The 13,515-nt window shown below is 40.2% G+C and overlaps 1 protein-coding gene across 1 annotated transcript in view; it reads left to right on the forward strand.

Moving 5' to 3' along the window:
• CCDC88C (coiled-coil domain containing 88C) overlaps positions 1-13,515 on the forward strand; it is an 89,151-nt gene that overhangs the window by 40,966 nt on the left and 34,670 nt on the right. Inside the window, 6 exon segments of the mRNA XM_035888724.1 lie at positions 997-1,137; positions 1,720-1,904; positions 3,023-3,104; positions 3,549-3,707; positions 9,807-9,953; positions 11,379-11,523. Coding sequence (XP_035744617.1) covers positions 997-1,137; positions 1,720-1,904; positions 3,023-3,104; positions 3,549-3,707; positions 9,807-9,953; positions 11,379-11,523 — 859 coding nt within the window.

Raw genomic sequence — 13,515 nt, forward strand, 5'->3', positions numbered from 1 at the left:
GGTGCTTAGTCCCCAAGTCCTGTGGTAGGTGAGACACAGGCTGCCCCGTGGCTTGCTTCGGACAGTGGCCTCTGAGCTCAGATCGTCTTGAAAAGTGTACTCTGCAGCTGAAATTGGACATACACTCTGTTTTTAAAGAGCAGTTTGATCCAATGACAAGTATTTGTGGACTTCTGAGGTTTCTGTAGAAGGAAGGAATATAGGTAGGTGTTTGGAGACCCAAAGGAGAGCCATGTGGAAACGGCCCCTGCTGGGTGCGCCTTGATGGGAGCTGGCACTGCTGCGGCCACATGTCAGTGCTTGCAGGTGTAGGAAGCCTAGTGTGCTGAGATTTGAGGAACAAATAGTGAAGACCTAAGATGGGAACTTTTTTTCTTAGCACTTAAAAAAACATAGTTCTGCTTTAAAAAAAAATAAAATTGTGATGAACTAAGCACATGGTTATGGCAAAAGCAGGAACAGTCTCTAACTGAGCCTGAGATACTTGCCTGCTATATGTTTCAGAGGAAATCAGTTTGGGTAACATAGCAGTTGAAAGGTACACTGCCAGCAGCAACCAGAGACACTTCTGCTAAAGGCAGCTCCTTCTAGCTGTATCAGCTGCAAGCTGCAAATTCGTTGAAAGCAGGGCTTCTTCTCAGTGAGACGCCAGCCTAACTGTTCAGTGCGGGATCGGTCCCTTCAGATCCTTGTGGTGACCACTTCAGTGCTTGCAGTAAGACAGCTGCATACTTCTAATATGCAAGCACAAGTGCTATTGAACATAATATGCATCTGATCACTTTAAAAAATCAGCCTTAATAATTATAAAATAACCCCTAAATACCAGAAATTGCTGGGTAGTGTTACAGTTAAGGTAGTTGTGTTTGTTATTTACAAGCTGGTTTTGGTGAAATGTGATATGTTTTTGAATTGATCAGTAGAAGAACCTTGGATGCAGTATATACATCAAACAAATTTACAAATCATTTTTTGTTTGTTTGTTCCTGTTCCTAGGTGACTCACAACCAGGAGAATGTCTTTGACTTGCAGTGGCTGGAGCTCCCAGATATGGCCCCAGAAGAACTAGAGTCTCTCTCCAGGAACATGGTTTTCCACCTCAAGAGGCTCATTGATGAGAGAGATGAATGCACAGAAGTATGATGACTTACCTCTCCCATATAGAGCTTGTGTGAAGTAGCAGATGCAGGCTCCATTCCTTCTCTCGTGTCTTGTTATTGCACTGGGTTTCTGTGTCTTCTGCAGCTTTCTACTACATCTCTGAGAATCTATAGAAAGATTTTGACTTTTCCAGTGATTCTCATGTAAACACTGAGGTGTGGTGAAATGACTGGTAGAGAGGAGTGGAGTGGTCTCTTCATGAAGCAGAGAGACCAAAATATTTGAAGTTGTAACTTTGTCTTGAGATTTTTGTCTCTGCATGTCTGCTCAGTCATTATCTTTGAGTGATTGCTTGCCTGTCTTTCCATTGGTATCTACTATCATGGGTTTCATGAATTCTACAAGCAAAATAGACTGCTTATTTTGAGCACTGGAAGGGGAATGTTTTAGTGGTCTGAGCATAGTGAAGATACCTTTCTTCCTCTGCGTAACCTTCCCTCCTGGCTCTCGCTTGAATTCTGTATAATGGCAGGCTGATAACTTTCTACATTTATAAACAATTTTTAGATACTTGAAAAACAATATCTCTTGACATTACATACTTCTCTGTATTTCCAGGTCATTGTAGATCTCACTCAAGAGAGAGATTATCTGCAGTCTCAGCAACCACCAAGTCCTCTAAAAGCACCAAGTCCAGATTCTTCACCAAACCCAGCCAACCCTCTTTCTAATGAAGACAAGCAGCACCTTGCAGTTGAGCTGGCAGACACAAAGGCTAAGTTGAGAAGAATCCGGCAGGAGCTGTGAGTCACCAGTGATTTGTGCTTTTAGACAGACTTGTATATTAAGTCTTGTGCATCCTGAAAATGCAGTTGCCTGTCAGCTTCAGTACACTGGCTTCTGGGAACTCTCAGAACTGCATCTTTCAAATTTTTTATTCATAGCAGTATGTTGTGGTTTAACCCCAGCTGGCAACTAGGTCTGATACAGCCGCTTGCTCACTCTCCTGCCCCCAGTGGAATGGGAAAGAGAATCGGGTGGGGGAGGGAATTAAAACCCGTGGGTTGAGATAAAAACAGTTTAATAGAACAGCGGAGGAAAATAATAACAAAAACAACAGAATATACAGAATGTGGAAAACAAGTGATGCACAATGCAATTGCTCACCACCTGCTCACCGATGCTCAGCCCGTCCCTGAGCAGCGATCACTGCCCCCCAGCCAACTCCCCCCAGTTTATATACTGAGCATGATGTCATATGGTATGGAATATACCCCTGTGGCCAGTTTGGGTCAGCTGTCTTGGCTGTGCCCCCTCCCAGCTTCTTGTGCACCTGGCAGAGCAGGTGAAGCTGAAAAGTCCTTGACTGGTGTAAGCACTGCTCAGCAACAGCTAAACCATCAGTGTGTTATCAACATTCTTATCTAAATCCAAAACACAGCAGCTACTAGGAAGAAAACTCACTCTATCCCAGCCAAAAGCAGGACACAGTAAGAAGTTAGCATGGGTGTTCCATCATTCTGCTTTCTTAACTGGTCTTCTAGCACAGTGATGACTACTTCCATTTTTCTGTTTGTGTCTCATCACTCTCTTCCCCTCTTCAAAATGCTAATTGCTAGCTGCACTTTTTAGTTATTAGTGGGAAGTCCAGAGGCCAGTGAAGCTAGCTATGGCAGCAGTAGCACCAATGAGATTTAAACAGAGGAACTTAGTATAAAAATAGTTGCAAATTCAGATACTTGGTATGGTAACATGAGAAAAAAAGGTCTTTTATGAAGCTGTCATGACAAAGAGACTCTATGTTCAGAATATGCTAAGAGATTTCTGTCACCTTTTCCAGATTCCCAGCAGTGTCTGTATAATCAATATTGTTTCAGGGGGGGAAAAAAAAATCTTACTAAATTTTTCTAATCCTTTTCAGGGAAGAGAAGTCTGAGCAGCTTGGAGATTCTAAAAATGAAGTTGAGGAGCTCACCCTAGAGCTGCAAAAAATAAAACAAGAGGTAAGATGGCTTGTTTTACTGTGACATTCTTCCCCATTTAAAAATGCCTCTTTCAGTGTGTGCCTAAAAATACTACTATGCCTATAATGAAGAAATCAAGTTACTCCAGGAAGCTGTTTGATGACTGTGGCTGTGGCACAGCAATGCTACACTTTCCACGTAACTGGTGAGAGCAGTCTCATCCGTTTAGCTTGCAAATAGCCTAGTAATGCCTGAAGCTTATGCAGCAGCAGGCATTAGAAATATCAGAGTCCGGACGGGGTGAAGGACCTCTCTATCTTGTAGAGAATTTACTGGCTAGTTGGGAAAGTTCTCTTACTTCTGAACCAGGGGAATGCTATTTGCCTACACCTAAAATAAATAAATAAATCAAAGTTTAAAGAACATGCTTTCAAGTATCAACTAAGAGTTTTCTCCCTGCTTATTTCTCACTGCTTCTCACAGAATATCCACCTGGCCTCAGATGCTCGCTCTGCCCGAGCGTACAGAGATGAGCTCGACTCTCTGAGAGAGAGGGCAAACCGCGTGGAAAGACTTGAGATGGAACTTGTTCGGTGCAAAGAGAAACTTCATGATGTGGATTTTTACAAAGCTCGCATGGAGGCAAGTGAAAATTGTGAGGAAGATTTGCTGAGTAATCCTTAATGATTGGCTTTCACTGTGCTACCAGTTCATGTGTCATTTGTCGCTGAGCTGACTGTAGCAAAATATCGGAACAGGTGGAAATTCCGTAACATACATTGTAGTTATTGACTCGGCAACATTAAAACTTCTTTCAGTGGGAAGAAGGACTTGGTGCACACAAAAAATAAATACCCATTAGATTTAATAAAGTCTGCTTAGTTCAGCATTATGTGGCTATGCAGGAGAGACCTTTTCTGGATGCTTCTTCTAGAGAATCCAGACCTTTAGTCTAGCCTTGAAAATTTACTCTTAGGCAAAATGCCTATGTTTCAGAGTTGTTTCTTTGACCAGTGTTTTAAATGTCATGTATAAATTAGCTAAATGAACGTCTGGGTGTTTTTCCTTAGGGGTTTGTAGCAGTTGCAACTGTTGTTAAAATGGCTGGGCGTTTTTAAGCATGACCTCACATGCCAAATTCTAGCCACCCCTTCTTGCAACTGTTGCTTGTAGTTGAAAGGAGAGAAAATTCGGACCTTCCCCAGTGCCCTGAGTAGGGTATGTCAATGAGAAATGTATAGCTTTGTTCCAGTAATAATGCCAGTTACTCAGCTTAGTCACCTGCAGCTATGCCCATCCTGGAATTATTTATTAACTTAGGTTGGAAAGGACCTTGGAGATCTTCGAGACAGACTCATTGCTGTCAGTATGGCTGACAAATTTAGGTCAGACTGCTCTTATTTTCTGTCCTTTCAGTTCTTTGAGCCATTCTCGCCTAAACTCTCAATAATCCACACATGTAACACTTCAGCCAAAGTCAAATAAATATCCAGACTTGCTGAACACATGGAGGTTCAGTAATTGACAGCCTCACTATAATTAGGTAAAATCCCAGGTCTGAGATAGAAGAGTGATGTTGAAACTCTCATCTGCCAGCCCTCTGGCTGAGAACACAGACCTGATTTCTTCTGCTCTATAAACTCTACTTTGTAGGTGATATTTTTTCCCTCTCTAACCTAAGGGGCCAGCTCCTTATGAATAGGTTCACTAAAACGGATGGTTATTAAATGTAGTAATAGACTACAAAAGCCTGTCTTCCCTTCCCTCTCAGTAATTCCCAGTTTACATTAGGAAGTATGAAGTTTGTTCTCTCTCTGTTTTCTTCCCTCAAGCTGGCAAATCAGCCATGCGTTAACCTGGCACACTAGCTATCAGCAGGGCATTCTGGCATTTCCCTTTGGGCTGTGCACTGGAGTTGCTTAGCTTCTACCTGCTGCTTAGATAATTTCATCGGAGCTAGGAGAGGAGTGTTTTAGTCTTGTCTTCATCTGAGATCAAGGGAGTTAGCTATTTCTGTTCTTGAGTTCTGGGTCTCCTTGCTTGTCCTAGAGCTAGCCATTGCCTGCTCTGCTGTCTGCATGCTAATCTTGCTTAACATATTCAGTGAAGAGACCTCCACTTCAGTTTCAAATTTGTTCCAGCTTTCCTCATGCCCTCTTCCACCCTGCCAGTTTTTGATGAAAGTGTTGAGCATCACAGATGAGTGTTGGCCCTCCAAGGATACCTCCCTGAAATACAGTAGGGGAACGAAGAGCATTTCCCACAGATAATGACACTTTTCTAATTCTGGGCCGCAGCGTGGCTTCTAGCAAAAGTTGTCACTGCTGTAGGGGCTGAGCTCTTCTAATATGCAGCAGGATTGTGCAGCTGTGCAGGCTGGTCTGTGGTCTGGAATAGCCAGAGAGTTTTGCATTCTCACCACTCCCTCTTCCATCATCGATTGAGTCTTGGCACAGCCATGGGCTGCCAGTGTTGAGCAGTGGCAGCGTCAGGCAAACTCTGCTGGTTTCATGCTGATACATTCAGAGGATTCCACAGGGCACTATTCTGTCTTTTTTTATGGTCATGGAGTAGTACAAAAGCTGTGCATAGTAGTCAGTATCCAACTTTCCATGGTCTCTCAGTTTTCTGTCTTAGCTGTCTCAAGTGCTCCACCCCTCCAAAAGAAGGGTTAATGGCTGCAGTCAGTTCAGTGTCTGCTTGGATTCCTCCCACTCCCTCAAAAACTGTTTGACTTACAATTCCAAGTTGCAAGATGTGTGTGAGGATGTAACGTGGTAGAGATTTTTACCACTAGACAGTACAGTGCTGGTTCATCTCGTGGCATTTACTCGTTGCGGCTGGCTTCCTGAGATCTAAGTCTTAAGAGACCCGAACAAATCTTAGAGGTACAGCGATGAAAATGTAGGTGCATAAAGTAGAGTGTAAGCCACTTTTCCATAGTAATGAGGCCTTAAGGCTCATAGGGTCTTGACAGGATTGTTAATAAGCAGTGCCAAATTGGTAAGTGGGAAGAAAAAGTGGGTTTACCTTTGTGCATCAGTGCAGAAGGCTATTAAACAAGCACTTAAAAATCTTTTCCTTCTTGTAGTTCACATACACATTTGGTAGTTTGAGGAAAAAAATACAGAATATGCTCTGTGTGTGATACTGTGACAAGCTTTAGCAACGGTGAGCAAGCTGCAAGTAGTTTCTGAAAGCCCATAATACAAATCAGCAGGGGCAGCAGGAAGAGATTTAAGGAGCTATTGCAGAAGAAGTGCAAAAGGAGCCGGTCTTTCTGTACCTGAACGTAACACGTTTAGGCATGTGTTGTTTTCCTTATCTGTTTGTCTTGACAAAGTTGTTCAGAAATTACATTTTAATTTGACTGTCGTTCAAGGGACTTGGAGATGAATGTGCTCTGGAGACCTTCCTGCTGGGGTGGCTTAATGAGGTTGTAAATGTGAATGCAGAGGACCAGGCTTAATGCAGGGCTTCCTCCAAGGAAGTGCTTCTCTCCAACATAAAGCCTCTCTCCTTGAAACCTCTCCCTTGCACCTTGTGCTGCTCCAGGAGATCAGATTATTTTCCGAGGCCAGGGATTCTGCCTTGCCCATTCTTCCTCCTTCTCACTGCAATCACGTTTCCATGCAGGATGACGGGAGGAATTTCTGTGAATGTTAAAAAAAGTAAAAGCATCTCTTGTATGTTTTCATATAGCTGTCCAAGGCAATGTTTGACTGCTGCAAGATGTTAACTGTGTCACGGCTCGGTATGGGCAGGTTTTCAACTGACAGAAGGGAGGGGTTTCAACTCTGTTTAATAACTAGGCCTGGATATGTGTGCGAATTCTCTAGTTTCAGATTTAAACGATCTGATTGCTACTTTAGTTTCTGAAAATGTTTTTCAGTAGCAACACACCCTGATTGTGCAACCAATTACTCCCAGAGTTAATTGTAACCATATGAGTACACAATGCACATTCTTAAAGCTATTTTAAGGCACAGTGATACAGGATCTAAAGACAATATGTAATTTATTTTAGAAATTACAAAAGCCAAATTATACATGTTGAATATTAAACATCACAATTTAAGTGATATAAACCAAAGGGGTTTTTTAATCCCTTGCCTAGTAAATTCAGTGTATTTTAAAAAAAAAAAAAAAATCCACATCCAACTGTTTTTGCTGTCAATTTGAAAATAAACTCATAATTACAAAATAGCATTGCTGGGTTTGTTAATTAAAGAAAAAATAAACCTTAATTCTAGTGGAAGCACCACCACCTGCTGATTGTCTAACAAGTGTGATTTGTAGCCAGACACATTTTTAGATCAACTGTGTTATCCCTGCGACTTCTGCGAGATGTTAGTGCTGACATGTTTTAGGTGGGACAGTTTTACCTTCCAGGCCTTGAGATGTAACTCTACAAAGCTCCCATGGAGTAATTATTTAAATTATATGAACTTTTCAATATTAAGACAACCTCAGATCATGGGCACACCGATGAGCAATGTTGACCTTGCCATAGCAGGCATTTTCACCAGGTTATTAATTTAAGATTTCATAAGAACAGCTTTGAACTGACATGTCCACCCCTCCTCGGCGCTCAGTGGAAAGTGCCTCAGTCTTCCATACGTTGCAGCTCCCAGTGATGCATGGTTTGTACCAGAGCCTGGATACATGTGTGCGCTTGGCACGTAGCTTGACTCTTCACGAGGCACTAAAATAACTAGTTCCTGCTTGGTAGGCAGTTTGGGGGACAGTTCTGAGGCCATGTTTTTGAGGTCAGACACCACCTTACTTCTTAGGCCTGTGGTCCAGATCGAGTGTGATGACCTAGCAAAATAAACTCTTGTCATGTTGCTGTTTCATTACAGATATTGTGGCAGCTTACACAGCACCCGGCACAGTTTGTCGTGTACTTCCTCTGGTCTGTCATCTGTTTAGTGTCAGCCTTTTTAGCTTGCCCAGCCTGAACTGACCCTGTTAGATCAGACTTGGCCCAAAATCCTGTTTCTATAAAATCAGTGTTCTGGTATTATTATTATTTTAGTTACTTGCATACTCAGACATTTTAATTGCGGTAGTTGAACCACTTCACAAGCACTACCATACTTGTCCTTTTAATACTACTGTAGTAGGGAAATTTTTCCTCTCGTATTTTGCAAGGTGGAGGCTGACCCACTGAGAGATCAAGGGTGATATGGTACTGCATAAGGTAGACTTCCCATATTATGCCATCTACAGTCAAAATGTAGCAAACAACTAAGATTTCTTGCAGTATGAGGCTGTTAAATCATGGCCCCCTGTAGTATCAAAAGGCAAGGGGAGTGTCTGTCATCAGATGCTCTTAACTTGTGCTTTACAGGTATCTTTTTTCTTTTTTTAATAACTGAGCCACATAAGGCTTGTTAAGGCTGATTCTACCCCCAAAAATGAGAAGGTAGTTGCTGATTAAGCAGTGAAAGCAATTTGCTCATGCCTGGTGATCTTTCAGGAATCTACTTGGTTTGGATGTTTGTGGTCTGAGAGCACAGACACAAACACTGATGTCAGCAGAGACTTCACATTTTGAAGACCATTGTCCAGGAATAAACTTATTAAACCATATGCATTTCATCCTGCCTGTGTGCACATTTTCTTGTTTTGCATACTTCATTGGAGCAGGGCAACGGATGGGGGAGGAGGGAGGAAAGCAAAGAAAATTTATTTAGAGAATCGATTAATCTGCTTCTTGCCCCACTGTATCTCTTCTGGGCAAAAATCCGTCCTGTGTCCATTTAATCTTTTAAATGCTGATACTTTCCTGCTGTGGGAAATTCTGTATCTGACTCAGGACTTAGGTGAGGATCAACAAGAGTAAAAGCTAGCAGTGAGGTATTATAACTTGAGATAGGATGTATTTTAATGAAAATGTTTAAAACATGACCATGTGTACATGGCCAGATTTTATGCTTTGGACACTTCATGTTTCTGGAGATAAGATACTTGATTGCACACAGCTTCATTTGTTGCTTTGCAAGGAACAGTATAATTAACTTGTTTCTAATGCTGTGGCTAAGTAGTTCAACTTTTACTCAGTAACAACAGATCCAAAAGCTGTAATGGATAGGCAACATGGCTTGTGCAGTTAATGCTCATGTGTTTATTGGGGATGGGGTGGGGTGCGTGTTAAGTGAGAAGTATAAAGCAACTTCTCTTGTTTGAGTGAATTAAAATTCTGTTTATGAGAGAGAGAGAGAAACTTTATTAAATAGACATTTACATGTAAGTGTACTGAAACAGGGATTGGACATAGTTTATATTGATGGATAGTGCTCTCTAATGTGCTTTGAATACACTATAACATCCCTTAAAAGTAAAAAAATACAATCTATTTTGAAACTGGGGCCTACAGTGAGTTGGCTAAGGAAATGGTATTATAAAAGTGGTATAATAACAATGGAATTGGAATTGAACAGTTGCTTTTCTGTGTCTTGAGTCTCTTTGCACCTCATATAAAGCAAAAGGAACTCCATTAAACTTCTAAAACTCAGGAAAAAACAGTAAGAAATATTAATTTACTTGCATTAATGACACAGAGAATTAAATATAGTATAATCTCCCATTAAAATATCAGGTAAAACCTTTTTTCTGAAACAGAGAAACATGTCAGATTTCTTTCTTGTGTTTTGTAATGTCAGTTTATGAAAGTCACCTGGTCTTCCAAAAGTCAGTTAAAGTAAAGAGATTAACATTGTTACTTTTTCTCCTTAGGAGTTAAGAGAGGACAACATCATATTAATTGAAACAAAGGCCATGCTAGAAGAACAGCTGACGATGGCAAGAGCTCGTGGTGATAAACTGCATGAATTAGAGAAGGAAAATCTGCAGTTGAAATCCAAACTTCATGATGTAGAGCTGGTATGCCCTCTCTTTTTTGTGATACTAATTTTTTTTTTACGTCTATTTTTATGCTAGGTCACAGATTTATGTCACAGAAACCACTGGAGGCGGGCAAGTAAATCAACAGTGCTTTTAAGGAGGTCTTTAGTTGAACTTTGTGTGCACAAATTCTTGAAATATTCTAATGTTAACAGTGTAAATATTGCCAATACTACTTTGTGTGAGCCTGAATTTAATTCTGTGCAAGAAGGTATATCACAATTTTAAAATACAGATTGCTTTCATACATTTTGATAACAGAGATGTTAAAATCTGACAGTTAAGTGGAAATCCCTTAGCTATAGGAAATTAAATCTACTGTAGTAAATTATCTTTCTTGCTGGAAATGAGCCCCCCAGCCTTTACAGTGACTTTAAGAATCTGTTAGCACTGTAAAAGACACAAAACTCCAAAACTTATTTCTGTGTAAATCAGAGATGTGGCTTATTGCTCCATAGCCAAGGAAATGTAAGAAGTGGCAGATTATTGCCTACAAGCAAAAAGCAACATTGGATTTTATAATACCACTAGAAATAATAAATACTTTTTTGTCTCTTGCATTTTACTTAGCAGTTCTCTTCTTTTTCCTCTGTGCTTTGAATTCTTCTGGGTTTAACTGTATAGGGTTTCAACAGGGTCTGTTGGAAACAAAGATGTTGAGGGTGCTGTGTCGAGTTACGTTTAATGACTGATTCAGGGCATTATAAGGGTCACGTCATGCTCCAGCTTTTCCAAAATGGCTGGTGATTTTGAATGATGCTTTTCCGAGTGACTTGATGAACTTCTGTGCAATACTTTTGGAAAATTTGGGACCCTCTAAGGCACCACTTCATGTCCCATAAATGCAAGTGGCCAAAATAATCGTAAGAAGCAATGGTAGATTCATTCTCCAGATATGTTTTCTGGATATTTTAAAATGCAAATTATGAGGCAAATGTTACCTGCCGATCCATGTGACTGGATCCAAATTTGATGTGATGAGTTGAAGAAGGTCAGTAGAATTAAAGGTTGTATCTGCAGGGTCTGTGCATGATGCTACACGTTTTTGAATGAGTTGAGCTATGGAGACAGCTTGAATCCAGCCTGCCTTACTAGGCCTGGCTTGTACTGGTCCTGTCATCACCCAGTATGTTCTCAATCCAGTCACCCTCCTTTCAAGTGTATCATGGACCTGAGCTGACTCTAAACAAGGCCAGCTGGGTGTCTCTGCACTGCATTCTGTGGCACGTATGGTAGCCCACAGCAAACATTTAATGCTCCACATGTATTTTGATATAAAAGCACACAGTGTCTAAGGAGATTCTTCTACCCTCGATGTGTGTTGTGCTTGTAGCAGTTCAACTGCTATGGACAATCTTGCAGATAAGCTGAATGTGCATTTTCATTCTTGTGTGTCTTGCACAGGACCGGGACACGGACAAGAAGAGAATTGAAGAGCTGCTGGAGGAGAACATGGTCTTGGAGATTGCACAGAAACAGAGCATGAATGAGTCTGCACACCTAGGCTGGGAACTAGAACAACTGTCTAAAAGCACAGATCTTGCAGATAGTGAGTACCAGCTGGGGTAGCTGTTACCGTGTTTGTGGTTTCTTTCAGAGTGGACGGGGTTGGTTGACTGAGATGGGCTCAGTCAGGTTGGTTGACTGAGAAGGTAAGTCTGAGCTTGGAGAACGTCCCTCATTCAGCTGTTTGACTTTGAACTTTGTTTTTTGGAACTTCTAAAATGTATTCCTTCTAGTTTCTTTCACTTTCTTTTGAAAGCATTAAAATGTTTTCCTTTTATTTTGTTCGTCACTGAGAGAGTGACTTTTAAATAAAATTATAAAAATGAAAAGAAAGCTTTGTAAATGACACAGCAGAAGTGTCACACGGAACAGTGGATATTTCTAACTGAATGGCTGGGAGGAGTCTGTGATCTTTAGTATTCTTTAGTACAATTAGTACAGACAATTAGCTGGATTTTTAAGTTCCAGGAAGTAGTGTATGCTGAAGTCATTTATTTTTACTAGATACTGAAAAATGTGTACAGTTAAAATAACTGGCTGATTATTTCTTTGAATGGTTGATTTGATTTCCATAACTATCACAAACATAACTAATGCTTCCTTCACTAGTCAGGTTTTAGCATTGGTTTCTGTGTATAACATTTATTCTGTCTATAATACCAGCCTAAAGAACAATGCTTAATGGAACTTGAGAAATATAAGCTATTTCATGTGGGTCAGTGTGCAGCTTTTATTGATTATGCACCTGATTCTGCTAAGACTTCCGTGTCTGGCTTTGTGTACCAAGAACAGTTTTACCTGAAGACAAAGGAATAAACTAGAGTAAGCGGATGTTCACTTTTCAGTAAAGCTGTCTAGAAAAAAAAATTTTGTTTTGTAAAGCAACTGAATTTTTCCTGACACCAATTCTCAAATCTACGTGCTGTCTAGGATCTGAGTTTCCTTTACTAAGATTAATGGCTAATGATTTATTACTTTTAATTAAGTAAAATTACTTAGCCTGAGATGTGAATGGCACTCTATTCCTCCTTATGTGTAATCAAGGCTATTGCTTATTATATCAGTCAGTGGGGGAAAAAACACAGTTGTCTCAAAGCTTACTAATTTTGATGAAGAATATTTCAGGAAAACATAAAACTGTCCAATTTTTTGGCATGTTTCAAATAGCAAGTTTTGCCCCCTTTCTGATTTGGTTTCACTAGTGATATAACAGAAGGAAGGATGGTGGTTTTATTTTGTTATCTCTTATTTATGCATTTCTGTCAAGCATAACTTCCAAAATTTGCTCAACAGAGTGGTTTAGAACAAATGAAAAAAGATGAGATTCCTTCACAGCACTGAGGCTTAGCACTTTAGCACTGGAGCTCAAGAACCTCTCTGATTAACCAAAGAAAAAGAGAGTAAGAGGAACTGAGAATATCAGTAATCTTTTATATTCGGTAAGGGAAAAAAAAAAGCAAAGGAATTCTGATTTAAAAAAAAAAACTAAGAACATTAAACTTTGAAACTTTATTTCACAGAAGTGCTGTCCTACTTTATACAGTAATTCTCTTTAAGAATTTCCATTTCAATGTTTGTTGCTGTTCTGAATTGAATGCAGCCTATTTGTACAAATAGAGTCAATCTGCAAAGCTCTTTGAGAAAACCTCCTGTTCCTAGATTTCAAGTTGAGTCTGCAGAGGTGACAGATAGCAGAAGATTTTACCTGCTAGTTTGGAATATTTTATTCAAAATAATTTAAAAAAATAAGCATGGAGAAAGTAATTTAGGTGGGCTTTGCTTCAGGATGGAACCCAACTGGAGTATTTAGTTAATGTTTACTATTTGAGTCTTCATTTGACCAAACCTCTCCAGGTGGTGCTCCATAAAATGGTAAAATCCCATTTCTCCCTTCTCAGAAACTTGACAGTTCTGAAGTACTCAGGGAGCTGAATGTAATAGTGCTGATTATTTAGCAGGAGTGAATAATTTTCTGTGACTTGGAGACAATGTTAAAGTCAATTTCATGCGGAATGTGGTTTTGAGGTGAAGGATA

This window comes from Egretta garzetta, unplaced genomic scaffold (genome assembly GCF_000687185.1).
Source record: "Egretta garzetta isolate BGI_Z169 unplaced genomic scaffold, ASM68718v1 scaffold361, whole genome shotgun sequence".
Lineage (NCBI taxonomy): Eukaryota > Metazoa > Chordata > Aves > Pelecaniformes > Ardeidae > Egretta > Egretta garzetta.